Source organism: Falco punctatus, assembly GCF_963210335.1.
Source record: "Falco punctatus genome assembly, chromosome: 1".
Lineage (NCBI taxonomy): Eukaryota > Metazoa > Chordata > Aves > Falconiformes > Falconidae > Falco > Falco punctatus.
The window spans coordinates 115147778-115175752 of record NC_137580.1 but is presented as its reverse complement, the minus strand read 5'-3'; the positions used below and the strand labels follow the sequence as shown (position 1 = coordinate 115175752).

The 27975-nt window shown below is 40.8% G+C and overlaps 2 protein-coding genes across 5 annotated transcripts in view; one reads left to right on the top strand and one right to left on the bottom strand.

Annotated features, from left to right (window-relative positions):
• The window catches only part of B3GNTL1 (UDP-GlcNAc:betaGal beta-1,3-N-acetylglucosaminyltransferase like 1), a 141487-nt gene that overhangs the window by 112699 nt on the left and 813 nt on the right, over positions 1-27975 (top strand). For 2 of the 3 annotated variants that reach the window (XM_080398302.1, XM_080398300.1), the window contains 4 exons: positions 7367-7502; positions 17705-17773; positions 19503-19577; positions 24877-24965. In XM_080398302.1, coding sequence (XP_080254428.1) covers positions 7367-7502; positions 17705-17773; positions 19503-19577; positions 24877-24957 — 361 coding nt within the window. In that variant the 3' untranslated portion in view covers positions 24958-24965. Of the gene's footprint in view, positions 1-7366; positions 7503-17704; positions 17774-19502; positions 19578-24876; positions 24966-26424; positions 26563-27975 lie in introns of those variants that run through there. The other variant, XM_080398301.1, reaches the window with a different exon arrangement.
• The window catches only part of TBCD (tubulin folding cofactor D), a 129530-nt gene continuing 127641 nt past the window's right edge, over positions 26087-27975 (bottom strand). For both annotated transcript variants that reach the window (XM_080394320.1, XM_080394321.1), the window contains exon 40: positions 26087-26549. In XM_080394320.1, coding sequence (XP_080250446.1) covers positions 26538-26549 — 12 coding nt within the window. In that variant the 3' untranslated portion in view covers positions 26087-26537. The remainder of the gene's footprint in view (positions 26550-27975) is intronic.

Here is a 27975-nt window from a genome sequence, read left to right as displayed (position 1 = left end):
GTAAATACTATAGTATGCTAGCATAAATATGCTCATGGTTAATGTCCTTACAGATCTTCATAAATACATGTATATATGTGTATGTATATAAAATCATTTAACTCTGAAACAGTCATTCCAAGAAAACAGAAGATATTGTTTGGATTTTGCAAACAAATATGAAGTAAATTCTTTTTATTGGTGTTTAAATGTAAGAGTTTTTTTTCTCTTTCAGTGTGTGATCATTTTGGCAGTTAGTTACAAACTTTTCAGCCACGCATCGTGGGATGCTAGCACTCTTGGAAGCCTGTTGCTTGTATCTGTGGGAAAACATCTTATTCTTGGAAATGAGTTTGTTTTGAATTTACTGCAAGCTGTTGCTTATTCAGATCTACAAGGTTGTGTGGCACAAGCACCCCGTATTACAACATACTGTGAGAATGTGGAAATACTGTAAGCTGTTTCAGATGTGCAGTCTAGATGTCCAAATTGGCACCTTTCTTGTCTCAATTTAAGGAGTCAGGCTAGCCGTTCTTCCTGTTGGCTTTTTGCTGGTACTGCTGTTAATAATATTTTGTGCAAACTTCCAGATACGAGGTTGTGTAACATCTCTTCATATTGGCTCGTTCCCCTGTTTGTTGCCTAAGTTGCGAAGGGTTGACCAGCATTTGTTTCTGAAAACTGAGTGCACTGAACAAAAAGAGATTAATGGACGCATCACAAAGATTTAAGTTGATAATTTAAATTGAGTCTTTCCTAATTTGCCTTTTGGTCACCCCACCTTATTTAATGAGTGATCTACCTTTTCTAGAAGTCTCTTTTTTTCTTATGGCATGTTTTGTTTGAGCAGTTTTCTGTGGTATTTTGCCTTTTGCCATTGGCCTATGTTGTCTGTGATTTTTCAGTTAGCCTAAACCTGCATTTGGAAGTAGTAACTCACAACCAGGTTAATAAATTTTCTGAGCTCAAAATGATACTTGTAGGAAACTTGTTGGTTTTTTGTTTGGTTTGGGCTTGGGTTTTTCAACAGTTTATGCCTAGTTTCAGTCTTAAAAGAATAGAGCGGGTTAATAGGACTTGTTTATACAAAGGTGTATGATTCAATCTTTTCAGCAAAGACAACAGTTCTTTAGTCTGTTATGGGCTGATTTCAGTCTATATGAGTGTCTTTCACTACTGTTCAGGGAAAAAATGCCTGATTTTGCATTTTCAGACTTCCTAATATGTATATATATAAAACTACTTGGCAAGCGACGTTTAGTTCTTTTTATTTAGTATGTATAATTGTAAACATGAATGATTTTTAGGTCATTTCCTATGATTACTATCCTTCTGGAACAAATATCCAGAGGTGAAAGTATCTGTGAAACAGGAAACAAATCCTTATTTGCATTCTCCCTTACCCTGGAGGCATTAGTCTGCATTACTAAATGTTTTGGGTGGGTGACAGAATCAGAATGCAGTACAGTGTCTGTATTTAGATTTCATTAGGTGCATACAGAAATATAAAAGTTCTCATTGTAATTTCATCTAAGGTCTGAGATGAATACCTGCTAAATGTGAGTGAGCAACACAAGTTTTCAGAAACTTCTCTTTAGCCAGGAATTTACAACACCAAATGCCATCTACTGCGTATCTTAGATCTAAATTATTTTATCTTGCATTACAGCTTGTGTCCTAGGGCTGCATGTACTCTGTGCTACATAGCTACATTACACTGACTTGATGCAATATCAGAGCTGGCTTTATAGTGAGAAGTACTGTAGTAAGAAAGTTTGGTGTATAATAAAAACATTGTAAAATTCATAGATTTTTATCTTGCTAAAGGAGAGAAGAAGGAACTGTATATAAAACAACATACCTTATTGTGAGATGAAAGTCAGCTTGGAGCAAGGCAAGCAATAAAACATTGTACTTGTCTTTAGGTAGCGCTCCTCGTGAAGACAGGCAGTTGGGGCAGGTAGCTAACCTTTGTAGAAGTTTACAAGCTTTTGGTCAACAGAAATTTAATATATGCCAAAAATAAGGTTTCTACCTTCTGCCTGAGATTCAGGCGATTCCCTTTTATGCAGAAAATGTGAAGTGCATGTACAAGGCTTATGGTAATTTCATATGCCGTGTATTCAGAATGAGTATAATATTGTAAGAGCTTGGTCTGCAGAAATAACCAAAATTACGTAATCGATTGAAACCATCTGGTTTCAGGCACTAGAAGCTTCCAGTGTCATCTAAGCGAAGAACAGGCACTTGGTCTGAAACACACATTTGGTTGTTTTAGAGGTACTTGGAGGCAAGGGTCTCGTGTCACTGATGAGTGCAGGAATGCCTCCTTCATTTCCTGCAAAAACACATGCAAAAACAGTCAGGAGAGAGGAACAGCATAATATGTTCCTGTACAACTGAAATAAAGATGAAGTCAACTGCATTTTTATCTTCTATGCTTGCTTTTGGCACTTCAATTAAACATGGAAACTAATGACCTCATTAGATTCTTGAAAAGTAAATGGCATTAACATTGATAGCGTCTGTCTGTCTTAATAAGCCTTTCATGAAAAATAGGCCACAATGCAAACCATGCCTCAGCTAATGACCCATGACCTGAAGATGAACTCAGACATTAATAGAACCTATTAACAGTGTAAATGTAATAACTCAGTTGGACGATATAGTCCAGCAATTAATAAGTTCACATGAAGTTCAACAGAACGACAACCCCAAAAAAAAGAAAAAAATCAGTTTAATCACCAGTATGGTCAAGGTTCAAATGGGATTAATTTCTGAATTTCCTGTGGATTGTAAGGACCTTGAATCCTGACTGCAAAACTAGCTGTAAAGAATCTGTTCTTTCAGCTCTGGCTGTGATTAAAAGGTTCTGTTCTTCAATCTCTGGTTTATCTATCAGATGAGATTCACCTATAACACAGAGCTCTCTTATCCTGCCGTGAGTAACAAAACCCGCTGGCAGAGGCCGTTCACTCATCAGCTCCTCTTTCTGCCTGGGGTCACCTGAGCAGCGCTCGGGACCGATGGATATAGAAAAGGTCAGATTTATAGATTTATAGTATTACTGTGGATGGTAATCAATGCCTGAAATTCCAGTGCTGTTTAGGATATCGGGCTTGTGTTTGTGCATTTCTCAAGTACTTGTACATCTGTCTTTGCTCTGTTGATTCACTTATGTAGCCTCACTGGGGGCAGGAGGGGAAAGGCAGTCAAGCAATATGGCGAGGTTTAACTGAGCTCAGGCATTAAATCATATAGCTTTTATTGTCACATTATCTGTCATTTCAAAATAGGAGTAGAGCAGATGTTTCTTGACTCCTGTATTCGGTCAGTGGATCACCACGCATGTTAACAGAGCTCCATTGTTACATTACTTGGGTGGATGGTATGGTAATAACTGCTCGGGACTGAGGAACACACTTCGTAGTCATTCTCACCCAATGCATGAATACCCTCGTTTATCTCCTGCAGAATTTTGGCTCCTCGTCTTCCTTCGTGACTACATAACTGATGAGTACTGAGGGGCCACGGCAAGTGAGGTCTTAAGGAAAATTATGTAAGCCTCAAGAATGATTTTCCAAGTAGAATAATGTATACGTCTGACATCCATTTTGTGAAATAAAGAAGTGACCAAAAAATGAATGAAATGGGAAAAATAATGTACTTCAAGACTTTGGGTCAAGGATGACGACTGTTAGGATGTGGGAACAAACTTCTGCAGCCAGAAGAATTTGTATCCCACCTTCTGACTGAGGTAGATTTTGTTAACTGAATACAGGCTAGGAAATGGTACTAAAGCTACTGGGAAACTGCTCACTTTAATAATGGGCAGAAAAAGCAGCCTTGACTTGGGATGATGCAGAGCAATAATACCTCCTAGTTTTTGCTGGTGGCTATGAATATGTAATCATGCAAAATCTGAAAATAGCTGTGAGAATCGTCTCTGAGTAGTGGTTTGTACAATTTCTAGATCGTTGCAGGCATTTTCTTTAATCATCCTTTGCACGTTGCTACAGTTCCCATCTGTTGCACCTGCACTGGCTCTTAAAGGGTGGGAAAATGGCATTCCCTTATCCCTCAAGGCAGGAATCCCAGTTATCTGTTCTGGAAACATCAAAACATGTGGCAAATTAGGTGAACCGGAAACCTGAAGGGGGTAACTGAAACTCTCTCTTCTGCCACCCCCTAAGCTACCTTTTGCTGGAATATGTGAGATAGGTTGTTTGTGCAGAGCAAGTTTTCACAAAGATTAACTCTGTGATTGTCACTCTAAGGCTCAGCCACAAATTCTCCCCTCAATTCTGTATTCATCTGATGATCTTGGCTTGCACTGTTAAAAGTATTTCAAGGTTAACTCAAGACTGCGAAGTGTTCAATATAAGTTAAAATTTTCATTTAAAAGGGCACACACAATATGGGGATGTGATTTGTTAAATTCTTTTCTGTGAGCATTTTCATAAGAATGTCTCATAGTGATACAAGCCAAAAATCCCAAGTGCTGGGCACATTGGCTTCATTTTCACAACCCAGAATAGATATTTAAACAAGCCACTTATTGGTGTTTAAATGAAGCTGTCTGAAAACACTGTTGTATTTGAACAGTGATCTAACTAATTCGGAGCTTAATAACTTTCATATCCTTTTATTTCTGGGTGTGATTCCCTTTCCCTCCTTGCATTTCTCAATATAACGTTCATAGATAAGATTGGGTCAGTAAATCTGCCTCAGTCTGAAATCTTTGTGGGTGATCACCAACAACGAGATTCGGTCTGCTTGAATTTTACCCGTATAGAGACTTCTGTGGAATATAGGCACCCATCACCCAGACAGCAAGTGCATCCTGTCTGCAAGCAACCAATACTGAATGTTCTGGGACATTTCCATGACAATCAGAAACCTTTTCTGTGTGCCTGGGTGTAGATTCCAGTGCATGCCCTACAACTAGAAGTTAGTTGACAATTCTTTTAATGCCTTGTAAGGTTGCCTGGTTTTTTCCTGAGCTTTCTTAGCTTTGCAAACTCAAATAGAAAAGGAACTTGCCTGTGTCACTCAAGTACCAGAACAGATTCTGAAATACCTCTGGAATGTAATTCAGTGTTATCCTTCTGAAGTCACATTTCAAAGTCCAGTCAGTTTTAAAACCTTTCCATTTACGTGTAAAGCAATAATCTTCCTTTTTAGAAGGTAGCAGAAGCTCTGAAATTTCCAGTAAAGTGATCCTGGAAAAATACTTGACCTTCATATTTCTTTCCTTTAACTTTCCTTCTGGGAATATAGTATGCTCTAATGAACATGGCAAAAGCAAGGTCAAAGGATGCCAGCAGCAGCTAAAGCTTTGCAGCAGGAATGCAGCTTGTGGTTGCATTAGAAGAGATCTGCAATCAAATCCAAGACTATTTTTTGCTCCATTGCTTGGAGTGTTGGTGCACAGCCATAGTCCTCAAAACGGTGTGGAAATTTTATATGGAGTAGCTGTTCTTCTTGGGTACGTTTATTTGAGTGTGAAGTTCTTTCTAAGTTACCACACCACAATCAGTGATGAAGTGCTAAGCAGGATTTGGCTGTGCTCAAAAATCATCCAGTGAAGTGAAGTGGGCTCTCTGGAGCTAACTAATAATCCCAGCAAGAATCCATGTGTTTTAGCACTATGAGGGTTGCGTGTTTTTCAAACCATAACTCAGGGCTGTGAAGGAACAAAGCAAATAAAACCACAAAATTCCTATCATTAAAACATTAGAAAAGTTTGCTAACAAACATCTGGGAACAAGTAAGTTTAATAGGTAAACTCAGTAACCTCAAATGTTCTATTTGTACCTCAGAGGTATAATTCAGAAGAAAAATTTGGAATGTTAGATTTGTACTGTTACAGGGCTTTGTGAAATTTAAGAATCTATGACAAAAAGGAAAAATCTGAAAATGTTTTATAGAAATCAGATGTTACTGTAATGCCAGATCATCAGACATCTATAGCGATCATACTCATGTATTTTACAATGTTGTAATAGAACTGGAGTTGGTAATGCATCCAGGATTATGGATAATCCAAAACTGCAACTAGGAGACAGAGCAGAGCGATTCACTGATGAGGATGACTGACACAGCGTAGCTGTAGCAGCTCCTGTTCCTGACTGGCTACCCACCTGGGCCATTTAGATCTATAACATCACGGAAACGTGAATGGATTTTGATTTTTCTCTAAAATCACAAGCTGCACTGGCAGTAAGAAGTAGCTTACTGTAGCTGCCCTACGCTAACCTGTGCTGACTTGTGAATCAGAAGCCTTATTTGAAGCAGGAGAAACACTCTTCGAGTATTCTGGTGTTTAAATATCAACCTGATATGTTTGGTATGTTTGGTGTTTAAATATCAACTTGATATAGCCAGACAATGTGCTTCCCAAGACAACCATAGGACCTCACAGGAAGATTGGTGGTGGTGGGTTTTTTTCTGTTAGCGCTTTAACTAATTTCAGCATCTTTCTTGGATCAGGACATGTATTACAAATTGTAGAACAAGTTGTAACAATTGTTACAAAGTGTATCATGTTTTGCCACGATAAAGCAAATGGAAAAACCTATTTCAAGAAATGCTCTCAGAAAGGAAAGACAATTAGGTGTTTATCAGAATTTCCTATGAAAGAAATTCTCAGCTCAAGGTGCCCTGTGCAGGAGATGTAGATCAGGAAGATTCATCTGTCAAGCCAGAAATTGAGGAGATTAATTTATTGTATCTAGAAAACTATTTTTAAGTATAAGACAGGTTCCTAATTAATGAATATTAAATGAACCCTGGACATAAAACAGATGTTCTTAACAGCAGGCAGTTCTTTTTAAACCATTGTAAATTATGTAGTCTTAAATATTACATTATAGGGTGGGGAATTGCTGTTTTAAAAGCATACCCGATTGAAAGTGATAAGAAACGCCACAGTTTTTCATCTTCTTGTAATCTTCTATCTGGTATCTTGAAAATAATAGTGGTTTAAATAGCTTCAAGTCTATCCTGATAATAAAGTCTAAGAACTGCCACAGAATTTCTTTTTTTTTCCAGCAACAGTTTACACATTTCCCTTGGAAATTTCTAATATAATATTTTCATGTGATTTTTTTTTTTTCCCCTTGTGAATCATTTTGGTCAGGTTTATGTGTGTGCGAGTATGTAAATACACAAATAGGTATAGAATAATGGTGAAGGTTTTAAAGGTCAAAATCACAGAATAAAATCATAGAATCATTCAGGTTGAAAAGGCCTTTAAGATCATCAAGTCCAACCGTTAACCCAGCACTGCCAAGTCCACCGCTAAACCACGTCCCTAAGCACCACGTCTGTGCGTTTTGTGAACACTTCCAAGGATGGTGATTCCACCCTTCTTCTAACTCTCCAGGGGAACCATCTGGAATCACCGAGTCAGGTTTCTTGAAGACAGAGTCCTGAGCTGCTGGACGTCGTTCACCATTTGGAATGCTGGCAAGCAAGGCAAGAAGCTCTACAGAAGCTTGTCACCAGCTAATCGGAAAAAGGTGAGTAGTCAGAGCAGGTAACATCTGTACAAAACCACTTTCTTCTCTTCCTTGTGCCTCCTTGCTTCTAACGTAATGTAGCAAAATTCTCCCAAGATATTTTGTCCCCAGAGTACCAGTTGGTGATTACTATTAATTGGGAAAAATCTCAATATTCTGCATAATGTATTTCTTCTTTCAAAATGCTATATTACTATATTTAGAGTGTACAGTGTGTATGTAGTGTAACATGTACACACATGTTCCTGCTTGCTGGTGACTAAGCATAGTAATAGGTTAGACACACTGTGTAAGTGTTTATGGCCTGCTACTGTGTAACTAACAATGTAGTAGCCAGGTGCTCGAGGTGGGTAGTGTAACTCTTTATTTGGATGGTATAATACTAAACTATCTTGTCCAGGATTTTTCATACTTGTATAATATTTGCCCAGTTCCAAAATGGAAACGGCACAGGTCCCTATCGGATGCTGAGCAACCTGGTTTATGTTACAAGGAGTAGTTGTACTGTAATTGCCTTTTCAAAAGCTTGATTGTTTAAAAATAGGGGTGGAACAGGGGGTGAATAGGTGAGTAGAGACTATTGTACGTGACCGTGTAAATCAATTCACAATCAGTTGAAAATGTGGACGTTGCTTGTATTTGGCAATGGCAGATATTTCTCAGGAGAGGTTTGTCTGAGAGTTTACATACCTTACTTTTATAACATTTTCTTTTGTGTAAGAACTTTTTGTCCAATAAAGGCTTTAGGGCTAATGTCAAATGGTTGTTTCTTATAAAGAGCCACAGAACATTCATTTTATTACTTGAACGTGTTTTCTTTTCTTAAAAAATACAGATGGGAAGACAGAATGACAAACAACTATATAAACCTGATTAATGTTGTGGCCCTCAGACCACACACACATTAAAAAACAAAAACAAACAACCAAAAACAAACAAAAAAAACCCCCAAAAACAGAAAAGAAAGAAATAAATTCGTATACTCATAGTTGAAATTACTGGACAGACGTGGGAGGCACTCATACAATAAATACACAGCACGAACCTGAAGTCCCTGCTTGATACTCCAGTGCCACCCCTCTCTCATTGCCATCTCATGGCAGTGGGTGAACTGTATGAGGAAAGAAGTTGAAATTCCCTGTGTCTCCAATTAGTTACTTAATTTGAAGAGGGCAGAACTGTCCGTTAAATGTATTGAGTTATCTGGGTCATGCAGTGCAGTGTGCATATGACTTGCGGGGGGAGGTTTATGAAAATGTTCGCTTTTATTAGTATTTTGCAGAGCACTTTGTGAATTCCACTAACTTACTAGCAACCACGGCACTTTTCTGTCTGAAAAATTATGAGAATTACGAAAGAAGTTCCAAGAGAGGTAGCAGCTTGTCTGGTAGAATTTTGAGATGCTATGGAAAAAATAGACACTTTTTCTAGCAGTGTCTTACCATCTTAGGTGTTGGGTTCTTTTGTTTTCTTCTCTTTTTATGTTCCAAGCCAAAATGGAGATTGATATTAAGATAGAACATCTCTAGCTTTGGGTTACATTTGCCACCTACTTCTATAGGTGACTCATTCGGCACTTTACATCCTGTTCAGCAAACGTAATGATTATTTGAAGATGTCACTGCCAAGGTGACAAAGGGCAAGAGAAAAATACTATACGTGGGGTTTTGCCACGTTTCTGCCAAAGACCCAGCACTTACTTACCTCTCCTTCAGTAAGGACCGACCTTCGTTCCCGGAATGCAGCACTGACCGCACGCGTCGAATTAACTGGGTCTTGACGTTCTTTGCAGCTGCCCTTTACATAACGTTTGCTTTGGCAGTGTTGTAGGCCATAATACAGTTTTGCTTCTGTCAAGGTTACAATTGCACATATCCCAGTATGCTTTAGTTTGATACTGAAATACGGCATTGAGCATTAACCCATTAATTCCTGGATACTCTACCAGGCACACCTAGCAAGCTGACGTGCCAGATGCAGCTGCACGAGCCAAGTATGGCTCACTTTGCAAATGTACTGCAGGAGACTACTGCTAAAATGCAGTCAGTCTGATCCTTAATACCTTATATAAAAGTAATCAAACTTTATCTACTGTCTGATGTGTTATCTGAAGCATCCTGAGGTTTTGTCACCAACCAACAAAGATAAACATCAGAAAGCTGCTCCTAAGCGAGAGCAGAGGCCTAGTTTTTAGATAACACTGATTTTGTCAGAAATCAGCTATCTGTAGTGATTAAAGCACTAGTTTTATGTAGTAGTTCAGGCTCGTTATGATTGCCATTGTAACTTCCTAGCTTTTCCAAAGGTGAGATCCCAAGTCTATCCATCTCAGTCAGAACTGAAGCTTGATTGTTACCCTGATGTTTCATGGTATCGCATTGGCAAAAGGCTGCAGAAGTAGTTAAAACATCTCACTTCTTGAATGCTAATCAAAGGATTATGCTGCTGGGGTTTCAGGAAATAACTTCATAAAATTTATGCCTAAAAAAGAGGGTAATTCATGGAAGTCTTCATTTTATTCTAAATTAGTAACAGTAAGAGGAGGCTAGTTAAACTCCACATTGTACTTTTCCTGAAAAATCCTTCAGGTATTTTGTGACTAATCTTCAACTCTTGCCAAAGCCTCTAAAATCCCATATGAACAAAGGTTGTAAATAGTTGTTGCTTCGTCCTTTCCTAGCCCTAAAACCAATAAAATACTTTTCCTGTCTCACCCTTTAAAGACTACCTTAACAAGATGTAACCTTTCATATATTCTGTTAATTGTGAGAAAACTAGAGATTCAGTATCATTTTGAATCTACAAGTAGAATCTAGTGTTGTCTTGTAAATGTAGGCCCTGGGATATGAATTCATCAATTATGTAGAACAGACACCTTTAAAATACAATTCCAAAAGCCCCTTAAGACAAAGTATTACATCAATACAATTACTATATTCTCCTCTGAAGGTCCAGTTGTGTAAAGCAGTGTGATCTTAAAAGGTCTAATACCCTTTGAAATGCAGGTAAAATTGCCAGGATAAGCTGTATAATTTAATTAAGCTGTATAATTTACCTGTCTAAATTTAATTTCAGTTGGTTTTATACTTTAAGTCAGTTTAGACTCTTGAAAATTTTACCTATGCTGTGTTTCACTGCTGCTGCATCCTTTCATCGAGATTCAGAATTTCATGAGACTGATTTTGGTTGTAATGTGGAGTCACAGCTGGGTTGTTTTCTAAATTATTGGCACTATGTAGCTGCAGAAAATTTGGGACAGGTACTCCCAGAATAAATAATAACCCACCCCACCCACAAAAAAACCAAACCACCCTATTCTATACCGATTGTATTATTTTGAAATTGTGAAAAAAAACAACACCTAAACTCTATTAAATCTTCAGAAAGCGAATTCATTAGTTTGAGGTGTCAAGCTTAGTGCATGTAAGGAAACATCTTTTCCAAAAAAAGAATATTTCTAGGCTTTTTAGAACCCGATAAACAAACTAGTTTTATTTTTTATACTGACTGGGGTTTTGTGTAAGTTGCATGCCAGTCAGCATTTTGGGAAACAAAATTTTGGCAATTCCAGGAAGCAGCAGTCTGTGTCTCTACTCACTAATAAATTATTACTTTAGTCTGTTTGGAAAACAGTCTGAATTGGAATTATGGCTATGTTAAAAGAGAAAGGGACACCTAAGCAATATTCTCTCTTTTCCTTCAGACCTCTGTATGGTGAATATTAAAATAATGCTTTGTCTCCAAAGAGTTCAGGCAAAAATCCAAGGCTCAGTATTTTTGCTAAACAGCAACACAAGAAAAAAAATATTCAACTAGTAGGGCTTTTTATGAATTAATTACCAGGATCTCAGTATTCTTAGGGAAATTCTGTTTCCTGGCTGTCCCCTTCTTGATTCACGCTGTTGACAGTTGACAGTGGTTCTGTATTAGCATTTCTGCAAGAATGAAGACGAACAGACCTTTTTTTGTTTAAAACACATCCGTCTTGTCTATAATTTGCAGCTGAAGATGGAAACCAAATGTTTTTGGGATGCTACATATGCCTGGAGGGTTTCTGAGCTGTCTTGTCTGCTCTTTTATTCTCCATCAAACTTCAGCTAAAAGGAGAACTTCAGCATTAACATCTTGTGTCATTTCCGATAGCTGAAAATAGTGCTCAAGTAGCTAACAGAAGAGGAGGGGGAAAGGACAAAATGAGCATCAGCTAATTAGTGGCATGGAAACAGTACTAGTATACAGAGAGCCCATGAAGTTTCTCTGTGACAACCCTATCCACCGGTGGCAAACTCGAAAGCTTCAAGGAAATGTTTTGCACACCCTTTTTCCTAGCTCATTAGCCATTTAAAATCATGTTAGTTTTTTTCACTTTTTTTCTAAGAGCAGCATCACTAAGCCATGTACTTCAACTGTGATCACTCACAAAACCAAGAAATGTTTAAGTTTTGTAGCATTTTAACTACTCTAAAGTAAATGAACGGCAATATGAGGGACTGAAGTGGGGGCATGTAAAAACGAAGAAACATAAATAGAGGGAAGAATATTACACCTCCCCTTGACTTTGCAGCAAAAGAGAGAATGGCAACGTGAAAACGAGTTAGAAGAGAGCCTATGGGACAAGGGAGGGATGAAATTTCAAAGCTTCACTTAAGTCCAGGTGTAAGGCATCCTAAAATGAGATGGGGTGAAATAGAGGCTTCGTTTCAGACTACAGCAAACAGTTCACGCTGAACTACGGCAGGGAAGCCTCCCTGCTGCTCCTGCTCAGGAAGATGTGCTTTTTGCAATGCCCGTGTTGCTGCTCCAGAGGCATGTGCGCTTGAACAGTTACTGGCATAACTGACACAGTTACCTGGTCTAGAGAAACAAGACACTTGCAACTAGTTCCCACGCTGTTGCGTATAAAGGCAGTTGTATGTATTTAGGAAAATTTTGTATATGCGGTATTGAGAAGCTTATTCTGCATTTGGATTCTGGTATTAAAATTCTCTTGAGCAACTTTGTTACTATATGTGCAGATAGGGAAGACACTGCTATCTTTAATGGAAGAGTGTCTTCAGACAGTCAGGAAATGCATGCTTGGGATGTAAAGATACCCACAGTGTCTGTCATGGCTGTAACGCTGAAGAGGTGAAGTGAAAGGTAAGGTCCTGCCCCTGGGGAGGGACAGCCCCCTGCACCGGTACAGGCTGGGGCTGACCTGCTGGGGGGCAGCTCTGTGGGGAAGGACCCGGGAGTGCTGGTGGGCAGCACGAATGCCCATGGGCCAGCGGTGTGTCCTCGTGGCCAAGGGGCCAGTGGGGTCTCGGGGTGCATTAGGAGGAGCGTGGCCGGCAGGTTGGGGGAGGGGATCCTCCCCCTCTGCTCTGCCCTGCTGAGGCTGCGTCTGCAGTGTGGTGTCCAGTGCTGGGCTCCCCAGTTTGAGAGAGATGGGGAACTACTGGGGAGAGGCCAGCGGAGGCTACAGAGGTGATCTGGGGACTGGAGCATCTCCCTTCGAGGAAGGGCTGGGGGAGCTGGGGCTGTTTAGCCTGGAGGGGAGAAGACTGGGAGGGGACCTTGTCACTGTCCACAAATACCTTAAGAGGACGGGGACGGGCTCTTTCCAGTGGTGCCCAGTGACAGGACAAGGGGCACAAACTGCAGCGCAGGAAGCTCCAGCTGAATATGGGGAAGAACTTCTTCACCTTGAGGGTGGCAGAGCCCTGGCACAGGCTGCCCAGAGAGGCTGTGGGGTCTCCTTCGCTGGAGACATTCAAACCCGCCTGGACGTGGCTCTGTGCAGCATCTCTAGGAGAGCTGCTGCAGCAGGGGGGTGGGCTGGGTGGGCTCCAGAGGTGCCTTCCAGCTGACCAGTCTGTGCTTCTGTGAAAAGCAGCACCCTGATAATGGAAAATTGCTCCAATTGTGACCGAGAGTTGCTTGCTAGTGTCGTGGTTGCGCTTATGGCATACTGGGAGATGTTTATGGCTCTGCATGTCTCTTCTGTTTAACTGTATCTATTTAAACTTGCATTATAATGCTTTCAGTTATTTTGTTTTGACATGAATGGCCAAAATTGATTTAACTTTTGCGGAGATTTATATTAACATGCTTCTAAGGCTTTATATAAGTTTAAATGAAAGAATTATAAATAGAAGAATCGACAGGGTCACGAGAAGTTTAAAACAAATGAAGGGCTGCACAAGATGTGGAGAGAATGTAAGAGGGAAGATCTCATACAGGATTTTGTAGAGAGTTTGCAGGTTGTCTTCTTTAAAGATGAGTTTTACAAGACCGATTGATGTAATGAGCAGGGAGAGGAGGCAGTGTGCAGGTGACCATTTACCAAAAAGGTTGTCTGTTTTTTCTATCATGTTCTACTAAGTTACTCACTCTCCCTTGTAACACCCGCCTCTCTTGTCGTTCCAGCTACAACAGATCTTGAGAATTTGCTGTGATTACATTTTGTTTCTTTCTGTAGATGACCTTTACAAACCTAAAGCAGACCACAGGTGAAAATAAGTAAGGGAATAAAATGCTGTGAGGATCTTTTACTATAAAAGGACATTATTAGCCTGATGAATCCTTCTGGTTTTCCATTAGGAAATCTGAGTGGAATGGGAAGTGTAAGGAAACATCCTCTGCAGTAGCCAGCAAGGCAGTAAACAAGTCAAGTACGAAACAAGCTATTAATTCTTGTGCAACAGCAGCACAGATCAAACAGCTAGGTAATTACAGCTGCATTCCGAGCCCACTCTTGCAGACCTCTTAGTTTGTACATTTGCAGTAGGATTAATCTGCTGCCCATTAATCTCCTTTTACCACAGGGAGGTCTGATAGTCCCAGCCCGTGCATCCCTTCACACAGCTGCTCTGTTTATGAAAAAGAACCAGCCAGAGAAGTGCTTTTATCTTCCTCAAACATGTCTTTCCCTACCAGAGGGTTGTTGGGTTTTTTTTGAGTAAATATCTTATCTTTTGAGCTACATAAACTTTCTCATATGAAGAAGAAAACTATTACTCCTTTTCCCCTTACACCATTGTTAATGTATATTGTTGCGATCCACATTTATACAAGTTACTTAGAGTAATTATGTAGCTTGTATATAACAGATACTAACTGTCTCTTCCGAATTTTACCTGAGAGAAATAGCAGTCACTTTCCTTTGTTTTGGAATTGTGCAGAATTTCATACAGGTGATGTTCAAAACAAAAAGACGTAATCATTAATATGTTTTAAACTGAAGTGTGATCTGAGGACTCTGTAAGCTTCCATGGTGTCATGTTGTCAGAGGCATTGCAAAAAGAGCCGTTTTGCTAAAAGGACGGGGGCGGACCAGACTTGAGACTGCTTTGTAGCTTTATAATTCATAGCTTCCTCCCTGGGAGACTGTAGTTCATGTATGGATAGATGGTCTTCATAAAAGATACAAGAAAGAAGCCCATTAATGCAGGAAAACAAATAGGTAACTCTGGGTTTATCTTGATAGTATAAAGTAAATAGCTCATATAAGCCTGATGCCTTGAGTTCTCCTTCTAGGATAAACAACTGTGCCTAAGACCTGTATTAGACTCCACACATAGATTTTCTTTAATTGGAAAATAAATAGTGTGTGTCAGAAAAATGGTTGACTTGGGCCACCCACATGGTGTGCCGTCTGGCAGAAAAACTGCCCATTCAGGCCTGACCTGTTTTATAATTTTGTAAATACCAGATTTAAGCTGGCTGAAACCATTGATAATTGTGCATGGAGGTACCTAGTGGTCACTCAGGAAGAGGTGTGAGTCCTTTCCGTCTTCCAAGGGAAATCTGTCACAGTTATTTACCTGCCAAGCTCTTTTTTCGCGCAGCGGCTGTCACAGGAGTTCTGTGGGCTGGGGCGTTGGTGGGGCAAAGGCAAAATCCTCTACCCGTGGTAGTATGAGTTAGGGCACAGGATGAGGGGAAGCGTTAGGATTATTGGTAATCTAGTGGTACAAGAACTATCTCTGGTTCTCTAACACCCTTCATGTTAAGAAGAAATCTATGCAGCCGTCAGGAGTTTCTGTTAACGGTATTATAACGTGCCGAGGTGAACAGCGTGACACTTTCCAGCACAGATCTTACAGTGAATTCCCAGTTCCTGGCATTAAAGTGTAGCTAGAATTTCACTTTACCTTATGGCAAAAGTTTTGGTGGTTTGGTTTAGGTGTTTTAAATCCACAGGAGTATAAGCAGCTGGAAAAAACAGCTTCAATTATTGCGAGATAAGTCAGTGTACTGGACTCTATTTATTCCCAGAACTCTATTAGGCTGACAGTGAAGGCATGTCCTGCTGAAGTGTGTTTATAGTGCTCACAGGTTCTAGGACAGTAAAACATCAGTGCTGGAACTGAGATCTGCAGAATATTGGAAAATTTTAAAGGTGGTCAATACAGAATGAAAAGTGTACAGCTAAGTAACCTCTTCCCACAGCGGCTTCTACTTGGTTCCCTTCATATATATATACATATTTATATACGTGTGTGTACATGTATAAATAAGATGGGCAGAGCCTATCTTGGGATGTAGTTTACAGTGCTTAAGTCACACCATCTGATTTTTCAGCTACAATAAAGCATTACAGTGGTCATGGAAATAGGGCCAGGGTTGTAGAGTCTATTAACTTGTGTTTAAAAGAAAAAAGAAAGCCTAAGGGAGATTCTGGTTCTTAGTCTTTGTGCTCGAAGGAGTTGCTCATGTTTGCTGCTGTCTAACCCAGCCTGCATCAGCCACAAAGACCTTGTACAATGGCTAGTAAGTTTAGCCATATTTGTAGTCCCTTGCTATTTTTGTTTGTATTCTCTTTCCATTGATGTTTAATGGAAGAACTGATATGGTTTTTAAGGATTTGGATAGAAAACTGTTCCATTGACAGTGGAAATAGCTCTGAATTATTTTTTGTAGAAACACCTTTTATGTTGCAAGAGAACGCAGCTCTGTCTGGCCATTGCCTGACAAGATGTGGAACAGTTCTGTTCCTCTGCAGTTTGGGGCTGTTGGTGTGGCACTGCTTCGGGAGTGAAGCAGCAATAAAGGATGTAAAGTTCAGCATTATGACACTGATGTCAGTGTTCTCTGTGTAGACAGAATGAGGTCACTTTAGGTAAAAGAAAACTATCTTAACCATGGGAAGAAAATGGGTGAGACAGATTGGTAGACACAGAAACTAAGCCAGCCTTTTGCAGCCTTCTCTAACTTAATAAATTAATAAACAGCTGTTCGGCTTTTCAAATTTTCTCAGCAGTAAGTGTTGTTAATCAATTTTTAATGCAACAATTAAAAAGATAGGAAAACTGGTATCCAACTTGCACCAGAATAATTGATTTCTGCAAGACCTTAACTGTCTTAACGGTTCCACTTCAGTGTAAGAGTTCTGTGTAGATAATATGAATAGATCCAGTGGAAGTTAGAGGAAAACATAGCTATGTTTATTTTACAAAGTCTTCCGAAATGTTACTGGCAACCTAATGGTTCAAAAATGAGGCCACTGTGTATTTTGGATAGCAGGCGTGTATTCTGCATGCCTATTTATGAGGAATGCACATAAAAAAACATCTGAAATGTTTGGCAGCTAGGGCTGCAAATAATGCTTCCATAGCTACAGTAAGAATACCCAAAATGAAGCAGTAACTGTACGTGTTTAAACACCAAATCTGCTGAATTTTTCAGTTGAAAAACACAAAGTCCAAACCTGTAGGAATGCCCGGACACGGTGTGTTATGACCTAGAACTGAGGGTGGTGTTCCCAGAGCGTCCAAAGCAATAGCGCAGCGCTGTGATGCGGAGGGATCTGGTGGTAGATTATATGATTGGGGTGGGCAAAAAGAGGAAGGTTTGTATTACCTACTCTCAGGTGTTTAGTGGAAGTGCCAAGATGAGGCGGCTAGTCTCTGCTTTTAGTTTGCTAAACTGAAAACTGATCATCTCATAGAGGTTTTCTCTTACACAGTCAGTAGCTTAGATCACCTGTTCGCCTGTTTATAAAAACATAATGTGCTCATATACAACTGCAAAATTTGCCCAGCTCCTTATGATACACCCAGATTTAATAAATTTTTAAGCTCTGCAGAAGGACCAGGGTGCGCTGCCCTATTCCTGTGTTCAGTCACACGCCTGTAGCGTTACTTAGGTACATCGCAGGTGAAATACCTGCTGGTAGCACAGAACGGTACTGAAATGCTGCTCTGCTTCTGTTTCTCCAGGTAACTGCATTTTGTGATGTTGATGAAAAGAAAATAAGAAAAGGATTCTACACTTATGAAGAATCTGAGGTGAGTTGTAAGTACTCTTGCATTCTTCAGTGGGATCTGGAAGTGTTCTGGGAAATGTGATGAAGGAATACGTCACTGATTTGAAATACTTTATAGCAACTGATTTTGGTAAGGAGACTGTGACAAAAGACTAGGTAGCTGGGGACTGATGCTGGAGTGCAAACTATGGAGCCAGAACTATGGACCTCACGCTCACTGAAGTCCATTTGGAAAGACAAAAATATATGTACTCTGACAGGGTTCTGATGATGGAGTCAAACATAGCTTTCACTGACAGTTTTTTCTTTTAAGTGGGAGTAGAATGTGGCTCATGATGAATGAAATTCAAATATCTATTAAAGCAAGCTTCTGCAATTAATTGGAGCCTATCTGTATATTATTGTTATACTGCATCTGAATAAAACTTTGGTATGTTCCTTGGGAGCTAAAATTGTAGGCAGCAACACTTCATTCCCTAGACAAGGAAGCATGAAATTTAGAGGGCAATAAACAAACCACATAGAAAAAAAAAAAAAACACAACAATGTTGTCTTTTTGCAGTCTTAATTTCGTGATAGCAATTAAGACCCGGAGTAAAGTTTCATCCAGAGTCACTACTGGCAACAGCTGGTGGAAGGACAGTTTGTAGTTTCACTGGGCATCGGATCAGATCCCGTGGGCGCAGTGTGCGGAAGGGTGCTCTGCCCGCGCTCCCCGGCCGCGGCCCCCGCTGCTTTGCTTGCGATGGGTCTGGCAATCTGTGGCCAAAGGACGGCTTGATTCAGCGAGCTGATCCGGCAGAAAAGGAACCTTAAAATAAAAACGTCTCCAGCAAGTTATCTTGTGAATCAAATTACCCTGAGGTTGCACGATCCTTGTATCTGATGGGAGCAGGACTGGGGGGAGGGGAGGGGGAGAGCAGGGGCGCCCCTCAGGCGCAGTGCTCTAGCTTGGATCGGAGCGGCCGTACAACCAGATTCTATGCCAGGAAGCTAATGAGTGTTTTCAGCTGCATGAAAGCAACTGGAGTTCAGGATTTTGACCTGGAATAGTGAGGACTCGCTACCTACCAGTGCAGGGATACTGTCAGCATCGTTGTCAGAGATCCCGTGCGCTTGTCTTCCTAAGACATACCCATCCCGTCAGATCAGTTGTAAAGAAGATTGTACCGCAGTTGGTGTGAATCCTTAGAAGATTCTGGTTTGGATCTGTGGTGAAGTCCCAGCTGGGCACAACCATTAACAGCTCCCACCGAGGGCAAGATGCTCCTCTGTTACTGTGCCTGCTCTGACGCTTCTCTGGTGGCACTGTAAGCTGATGGAGCTCCCTAAAGCTGCAGAAAATTAACCTGCTGACAACAGAATGAGCATTATTTTTTTTTTTTTATGGGGTAGGCTGTGAAAGCCTTGCAATCAGATCAAAGAGGGAATTGTTTGGGAAAGGGCTAAAAGTAGAGCTTGGAGGTAAGGAAGCAGTGGAGGAGAGGAGAGAGACCTTCTCCTTCCAGCAGCAGAAAGACCTGGTGTAATGTGTAACTTTGAACAAAGAAGCACAATTGTATGGAAAGATTATGGTAAGAAAATAAGGGGTACTGGAAATGACTGGCAAAATAATGAGAGGAAGCATGTGACCAGATGGACTATTTAGCACGAGGTCTCAGAATAATTCTTTCCTCTTTTAGTGTTTAGTAGCTCCTAAAACTTGGCTAACAAGTAACCATGTGTGCATGTCTGCTGCTTTTTTCCTGCAGGAGAGACCAAAACCCCAAATTCCTATACGTCACTTCAGAGACGCAACTCCACCCTTCATTATCTGCGTGAAGCTGGTGAGTACCTTTACTCCGAGCTTAAAGTCAAAATCAGTATGTGCTCCTTATGAAAATGAATTTCTCTTTACTGTACGTAGCTTTTCCCAGAAGCTTTTACTATGCAACTGAATGGCCTGTTTTATCAAATTGCTTGTGCAGAGTGTTTCGGGGATTGAAAACAGCACTATTAAGTAAAGTAGTAATAAGAATAATAAAAAGTAAGCTTCTGTAAAGGAGCTTGGATCTGGTTTACTTTCTTGCCCAACAACATTCGATACACAAAGAAGCACATACAGTCAGCCACCTGGCCTTGTTTAGTCCTCATGTTCTGCAGCCCCTATGTACCGCAGAGTCTTTGTTTTTTAAATCAGACCTTAAAAACCATTTTGTTTGCCACTGCCAGTTCTGAAGCCTCTTCTGTGCCTGACTGTGGTATCTTCCTTATTTCAACTGGTTTAATTGACCTAATAACTTAACTAGAAGATGATAACCAGCAGTTATTTTGCTGTTATATTTAAAATGGCAAAGCACAATGTATGGGATGACACAGAGGTTTTAAAGCAAAATTGCAAATACATTCTAGTTAAACAAGTCTCTAGCAGTAACTAAAACCTGTAGCTACATATAAACACCAACGTTCGAGTGCTGTACCAGGTCTGTTCAGAGATGATTAGCTGAATCTCATCGCATCTGGTGCAGTCTGCTTTTAACTTCGCACTCCCAACTTAGGATCAACTCTGAGATCATAACTATGCGTAGTAAAGCCAGACTGCACGTACCTTAGGGCATTATCATGTACTGTTGGTTGATAAACTTTTGGATAAGCTAGTAATATTACAACTAATTTAATTTTTCATACTACATACAATGGTGGGTGGAAGCCCCTAGACAAAACATCTGTGCAACCTGTTATAAAGCACATTTAATTTGCGAAGCCCTTACAATGAGACTATTATACAACATCTTGTCTGAAAACTCTGGTCCATGCCTTCAGTTGTGATTTCAGTGTATTTTCCACTCATGGTCACTGAGCTGAGTGGAAATCCACTTGCTGATCACAGAACACTGCAGGCCATAGTATCGTTTAAGTTAGTAAGCAGTATTTTCTTTGGAAATACAATTTGACCTACTTGAAACAGTTTCAGAGTTTGTAAAGTTGCTTCTGGAATCTGTCTTTGAAGCAGCTCACTTTTTAGGAGAATTTAAGGTCAATAGCCATTCAGATGGAGGCAAATGTCTAGAAACTGCAGGCAAGTTACCTCCTTACCCTCTCACTTCATGACTGCGTTAGTTGATACTGTGAACGCTGGTGTTCCAAGAGCTGATGCCGAGAACACCCTAGTGTTCTAAGTAAAAAAAGTTCAGTGTGCATGGAGTTCCAGCAGCATTACACATCAGGAAAACAAGATAGTGGCCAAAGAGACCAGACCAATGCTGATGATAAACTTGCGTAACACCACAGTGAAAGTCTGCAATGGAGCTTCCTTTTCTACAGATTTTAAACAGACGGATACCTGTTAATAATATGAGCCTCACAGCACACCTATGTTGTTACACCATGTTATTATTTTAATATTAGGAAGACATAGATTCAGACTGTTAGAAAACCAGATTTATAATAAAGAACTGAAAGCAAATTTTTCTGTTAGCAGTGCCTGATACCTTGTTATCACCTGCGAAACCACAGACAACGTAAGAAAGAAATAAAACACCACAGATCTATCTGTGCCAAAGTGTAGGAAGAGTAAAACCCAGTGGAGAGGCATCAGAGGGTCTCGGGAAGCAAGCAGTGGTGCTCCGAGTCCCACTCCACAAGCAAGCCTGCGGGACCCTCCTTTTCTCTACCACTGGGTTTCGCAGCCGACCTTAAGCAATAGTTTTTAGCAGCCTCTTTCAGCCATTGTCATACATTGTGTGTTTTATTACTGTTGAGCGTCTTTGTGGAGGCTGCCAGGATCCGTGACATTCCGCCCTTCCTACTTGGAGGGTCGTGGGTGGATTGAAATGGCCACAGTTTTCAGCAGCAGTTTTGTCATGGAAAGTAGTTTTCTACCAAAACAAAACAAGTTGATAAATGTCTGTGGTTTAAAATACTCGGGTATCCTGCCTGCAGCAGCTTTCACGCTTCTACACCTGACCACTAAAGGAAATGGTTTCTAAATGGGTTGAGAAAAGCAGAGTAACTTTTTCATTCATTCATGTTGACAGAGCACAGGCCAGTGTAATGCTGAGCGTTAGTCTTTGCTGTATTTGGAGGTCGTTTGCCTTGCTTGCTGTGCAGCCCACATCTGAATTCACGGCTAAAAAGCAAAACTTCCCACTTGCTTTTCTTTAATCACCTTTTCTACATCTCTTCTTCCAGCACGCTTTTTGAAAGTGGGAGCATAGGAAGAAGTAGGATGGGGATAACTACATAAAATATTAAGACTGCATCAAATGAAAAATGTTCGGGTTTGTGCTAGCTTTTGCTCCCTCTCTGATGCTGTTCACCCAGATTTATCAGATCAAACTGTGCAAAAAACATTGCTGTGACAAAAGTCCCAGACTGCTGAGAAAGACTGTATTTAAAATAAATTAATTTAAATGTATTTACAATTAAAATATAAAAGACAAAATTCCTTTGCAAAAAAGGGCACTATCCTTGTGCTTACTGTGAGGGGAAAAAGAGGAGTCCTGTGTTAAAAGAGTTACAAATGGCCTGTATTTTCAAACCATTCTGGGCCAGTAGCTTTCCCCAGCTCTGTTTCAGGTCGTGCAGCAAGTGTGCAACACCCCCAGTGAACGTACGGACGTTTCTTGGCAGACGATGCAACAGCTACAACCCAGCTCCATGTTGCATGGAACTGTTGGAACTTCACGTAAGGCAGAATTAGCTGCACGTCCTCTTAGATAATTTCTTAAGCAAGTCATTAACAAATTCCTAAACATCCCAGTCTTTCAGATTTAGCATTATTATTTCCCAAAGTAAGTTCATCACCATGCTTCTGAAGAAGAAAGTGTTATTTTGCTGTTTGTGGTGGGGGATTATTTTTAGTTTTGGTACAGACAAAACCTGCATGTTTCTATGCAGCTCTAAGAGGGTAATTTTGAAGATTAGATACGTTTATTAAGTGGGTCACTTGCAAGAAATGACTCTGCTGGCCGTGTACCCGGAGCAGGGTTTTCTTCGTTATTTTTTCAGGCAGTTCCTTCTTGCTACCACTGCCATGAGGTTGTTACCATATAAAATAATTTTTAAAAAGCAGTCATCCTACATGATCTTTTGCTCAGTTTGCATTTTAAAATGGCTTCGCAACAGTCTGGAGCTGAAATTCTGTTCTGTGTGCGCGTTGGGTTTCTGCTGAAGAGAATAAAACTGTGGCTTTAGCTCGTCAAAGCTGCGTCGCTGCCCGCGGCCCCGCTTCACCCGAGGGTTTGTTTGCCCTGGGTGTTTTCTCTTGCTTTGAGGTAAATAAAGCAAAATGCTTAGAAATCATGTATTGTGCTCTGGTTTGGCACGGGTGCCAAGTGCTTGAAATGAAAGGGATTCTTATTTTTCCGTCTCCGTAATTAAACTAGTCTGATCGTATGCAGTTGTCAGTAAACTCACTGTTAGGCCAGTTACTGTAAAACCCGGCCGTGTTCCGTCACCTCAGTATTGTGCTCTGGGAATGGAAGGTTTTGTTTTAACTCTCCTGCTCAACTTACCATCTGGGCTCTTCTACATATAAATCTCTGTGGTTTTTTAACCCTTCTTTAGAGCAGGTTGATTTTTAAGCTAAACGCAACCGTTTTGTACCCTGTGTCCTAACTTGTGATATCTTGGGTTTGTGAAATCGTTAGTGGAGGCTAAAGGCTGTAACCAAGGCTGACACTTCTGAGCAGAATTCCCAGTTGACGAGAGCAGCAAGTTTTGCTGCTGGACCAGTGATGGTTTGGGATCTTAACTGAATTGAGAAACTAGGACCCAGTCCTTCAAAGTATTAAATACCATCAAGTAGTCTTGATTTCAAGAAGTAAAAAAAAAAATAATTACAAAAAATACTCAGCATCGTTCACAATTAGGGCCCTATCGCTCAGATAAGAAACTGGTTACCTCAAGGAAGTGGAGGCCTTGCTTAAAAAGCCCAGTGCCGGGGCCCTTTCCTGCCCTTCCCCACATTATTCATTACTGTTCTTTTTTTTAAGGTTAGTAAACATCAGAGCTCACTTACGAATTTTATGACTGGTGGTTATGGATTTTGTTGAAGTTCTGGGTCACGTGATGTCATCTCCTGTATTTTTTGACGCTGGTGACAGTAGAGCGCAGGAGGAAGGGCAGCTCACCTGTGGCTGGTGGGGGCGAGCGGGCTGAACCGGCCACAGGCAGCAGGAACAACACGGAGGTTTGGAGGGGAAGGTCGGCTTGTTTGGGTACCAGGCTCCCGGCCGATGGAGACGGCGGCGTTCCTCGAATGAGCCTCCCAGCAACGCCCAGATGCTACCAGTGCCTTTATAAGCAGCTCAGCTGATGAGGCCAAGGCGAGCTGGGAGGTACAGTCCTCCACGTGGGACAGAAGCTTTCGTTTCTGAACGTAGGTTCGTTAAAGATCCCAGAGCAATTTTTCAAATCCGTTACTCCAGCCACAGCCTAGCGTTCTGCCTCCTCTAACTCCAGTCTCAGTTGGACTCTGTTTTCGTACTGTCCTGCCCTAGACACTTGTGCGCTGTTCAAACAGCATCGCTGCTGCTCTGGGCCAGCCAAAAGAACCAGCACTCTCTCACCTGCCTCCTATAGTTTTGTGAACTTTAATTTTTTTTTTTTTTTTTTTTTTTTTTTTGGTGCCATTCCTGAAGATCCGTAGAATTAAGGACTCCAGGAAGACCAAAGCTCATGGAGCAAATCTACCAGGCTCCTGTTCGGATAATGTAACCAGGGCTCCAAAGGAAATGCTGTTAACTATGCAAAATGTTTCATTTGCTCGATGAAAAGTTTGTTTCATCAGACAAGCTAATCATTGCTCAAAATCTACAAAACCCACTGGTTTGTCAGGCTCATTCCTTGGGTCTGTTCTCTGGAGGTGCCTGCGTTGGAAGGTGGCGTGTGCCGGTAGGTGACAGAGGCGCCGCAGTGAGCTGTGTAACATCCCCCCCACCCCACCCTCCCCCGACTATAAGAACACCAAGTTCTCAACATACACTTGATTTTTGAATGGAAACATCTCTGAGCCTCGGTTTATTTATGTTTAGTTCTGCAAATGGGACTTTCTTCTGTGGTCTAAAGAACCAAATTACCAAAACCTGTTACTACCTGAAATGTGTTTATCTGGTTGATCTGATTCTTTTTCTCCCCTCACAGGATTTGACAGGTGGAGCGTTTGAAGCAAACCTGAACATGCTGAACTTGAAGGAAGGGATGGATTACTACCACTTTAACTGAAAACCAAGGTAAGGCGTGACACTGAAGCTGTGTTATTCTCTGTGTATAGGAAGACCAAAGCGTTCAGAGGTTTAGAATCTCTTAGTAATTTGCGCCTCATTAAATTAATCTTTGTGCTGAGTAACCCCTTTCTAAGGAGCACCTAGTTACACGGTGGATAATGCTATTTGCTCATTTTACTGTGGCACATCACTTGTTTACCAAACTCAGTTTGATTGTTAAATTGTATTTCTAATTGAAATAACCGCCAAACACAGGCCGGAGGTGTGCCAGAGGGCTGTCACCACAGGGAAGCCTTACAAACATCTCAGGCAAAGCCCATAACCTCTAGAAGCACCAAGAGGTTTCTGTCAAACACTGCTCGGGGCCCTCAGCTGGTGCTGCCCGCGGGGAAGCTCCGCACAGCGCTGGAGCTGGCAGAGCGTGGCACCCTCTGCTTCGGGGCTGCGTGAGAAGTACAGGTGTGTCTGTAACATCAGCTGGCAGCCAGACGATCATCTGTACAGCTGCTCATAATTTTCACTGAACCTTCTCAGGTTTTGGTCAGGCAGTAACCCTGATCTACACTGAATTTCATCTGCCAGCCAGGCTGCAAGTATACTTCAGAAACACTGAATTATGTAATTTATTGTTATCTTCTTAAAAAGAATCTTAGAGACAGGCAGGTTGTAGTTTTGGAAATGGCTTGGGTTTAGCTCCTCTGCCCCAATTTTTCCTTCCTTTCACATTCTCATAGGTGTGTGTGACAGCGCCGCTCTTCTACTTGAAGTGCTGGGATAGTGGGATTTAATTAGTACCATCAAATAACACAGTGTAATTAGAATATCATGTTGTCCTCCCCATCACATTAATCTTACCAAAAAGAAATGTTATAGCCATTTCGTTTTATAGTCAATAAGAAATTATCTAAATTTCTAGTAGTGGCCTGAAGTATAGTCCACTTCTGTTCTTCAAAGGAAAAAAATAAAGCTTCAGTCCCTAAAGCTAGTTTTTACCACAAAAAACCCCACATTTGCTTGAATTGGTTATATAAAAAGCTATTAAGAGAGGCTTTGACTTTAGCTGAAGTGAAACCTGGACTTTTTGTTCGTCCATGGCCTAAGAATAACAGACTTATCCACAGAGACACTTTCTGTATTCAGGAAGATTTAATTACCACTCAGTGTTGCCATTTTTACCGCTAAAAACAATTCTTTTAAGAGACTAATGCAGCAAGTCAGGTTTAATACTTCATGTGTGTACAGCAAGCACAGGCTGAACGGCTCCATTCAGACTTGTAGAAGTACAAATCACCGACATCAAAAAAAAAAGCCCAGGTCAGTCGTGACAGCAGTATGAAGAGAAACCGCCATCTCGTGGCTACAGATAATGACTTTAAAAACTAAAAACAATGAATCTTGCCTTCCTGTGGCACATCGTACAGTGCCGCTTTAAGACATAATCTCTGCCTCTTATTTTGTCAAACAGTGCACTTCACAGCTCGTGCCGAGAATCCACTTCGTCAGGATGCTGCAGCACAGACTCTTCCAGTCCTACCTGAGCCACGAGCTTCAGCTGACAAAGCAGCGCCTGCGACTTCCTTACGCTGAACTCTGCAAGACAGAAAGAAAAAAAGAGGTCACGTGGAGTAGGCACGCATCACTGGTTTAGCAGTATCCCAATCATGTAATTAAGTAAACTAAACCAAGAAGAAAATGTAGACATACAAAGCTGTAACATTTATAGTCCTTTTTAACACTGTAATTTTTAACTACCCTCTAGCAAATTTTATTTGGATGAGTTTTAAAGGAAGGGTAAGTGTTGATTTCAGCTGAAATCCATTTCTTTCACCTTTTCATAATGTTAGGCTTGGCTTTCTCAGTTGTTTCTCCTCTGCTCGGAGGATATGTGAGCTCTCGAGGAAAAGCAGTGTTGTGCGCTCTTGTGTGAGCACAACCTGGCTGCTGCTAGGGACAGCTGGGCAGCTGTGGAGTCCTTGGCGTTCAGTATCGCCTTCACAGTGAACTCCAGCAGTTCTCAGGGCAGGCGCAGGCTTAACTCTTTTTGCTAACAGTTATACTATTTGTTTATGTTAAAAGAGGAGGAAAAAGGTAAAATTCCAAAATCAGCACGTAACTTCCAGTTTGCACATGATACTGCTTGTGACAGTTCCATCTGAAATACCGGTACATGTATTTGGCTATTTCTTATTATTTTGTTTACATTGGGAGATAATTATTGGAGACTGAAAAATGAGGAGAAAACTAAGGAACAAGTAAGTTTTTTTGAGATCAGGGAGTTCATCTTGTAACATCTTTAATTTGAACATAAAATTTCTTTTGGTTGACTAGAAAACAGCACTTGTCAGGTCAATTTTTGCTCTAAAGCCAATTCCTTGTATGGGTGAGAGGTTCAGATTCTTGTTTTCCAGAATGGCAGAAATGTTAGTTACAGGTTTCTTAAAACTTACTAAAAGCAGAAACCTGCAGACATGATGGTAAAAACTGGAAAATGGGTAAAGAAACTGCCATGGGGGCAGCAGGGTGTCTTTGAAGGCTATTCATGGATGTCTTGAGTATTAGTCTTCTGACCAATTTTTTAAAGATATATATATTTATATCAATGACAACTCAGGAAAATATAGGATCTACTTACAGCGGGAAGCACCTTCAGTATAAGGGATGATGAGACTATTACACAGGAGGAACTGGCTGACCTCAAGGACTCGCACGGTCACATCCCAGCCAGCCAGTGCAGCCGGCAGTTTAAAAACACCATTAGCCAAGGTCACCCTCAGCGGCCGTGCAGGAGAAAAGACTTGGTGGCTTTCAGCCCCAGATGCTGCAGCTGTGAAAGATGCTATGGCAGTTCTGAAGTGGAACTGTGCAGGGCAACATTGCGTAATTCTAGTAACAAAAATAATGGTGTTCAAGTATTTCAGAAAAGGAAGGTATTTCCCAATTAGGAAAAGCTTAGGAAAGACAACTGCATGGGTGATGTTTCTGCATTCTAAAATAATTACAAAGAACAAAACCTTCC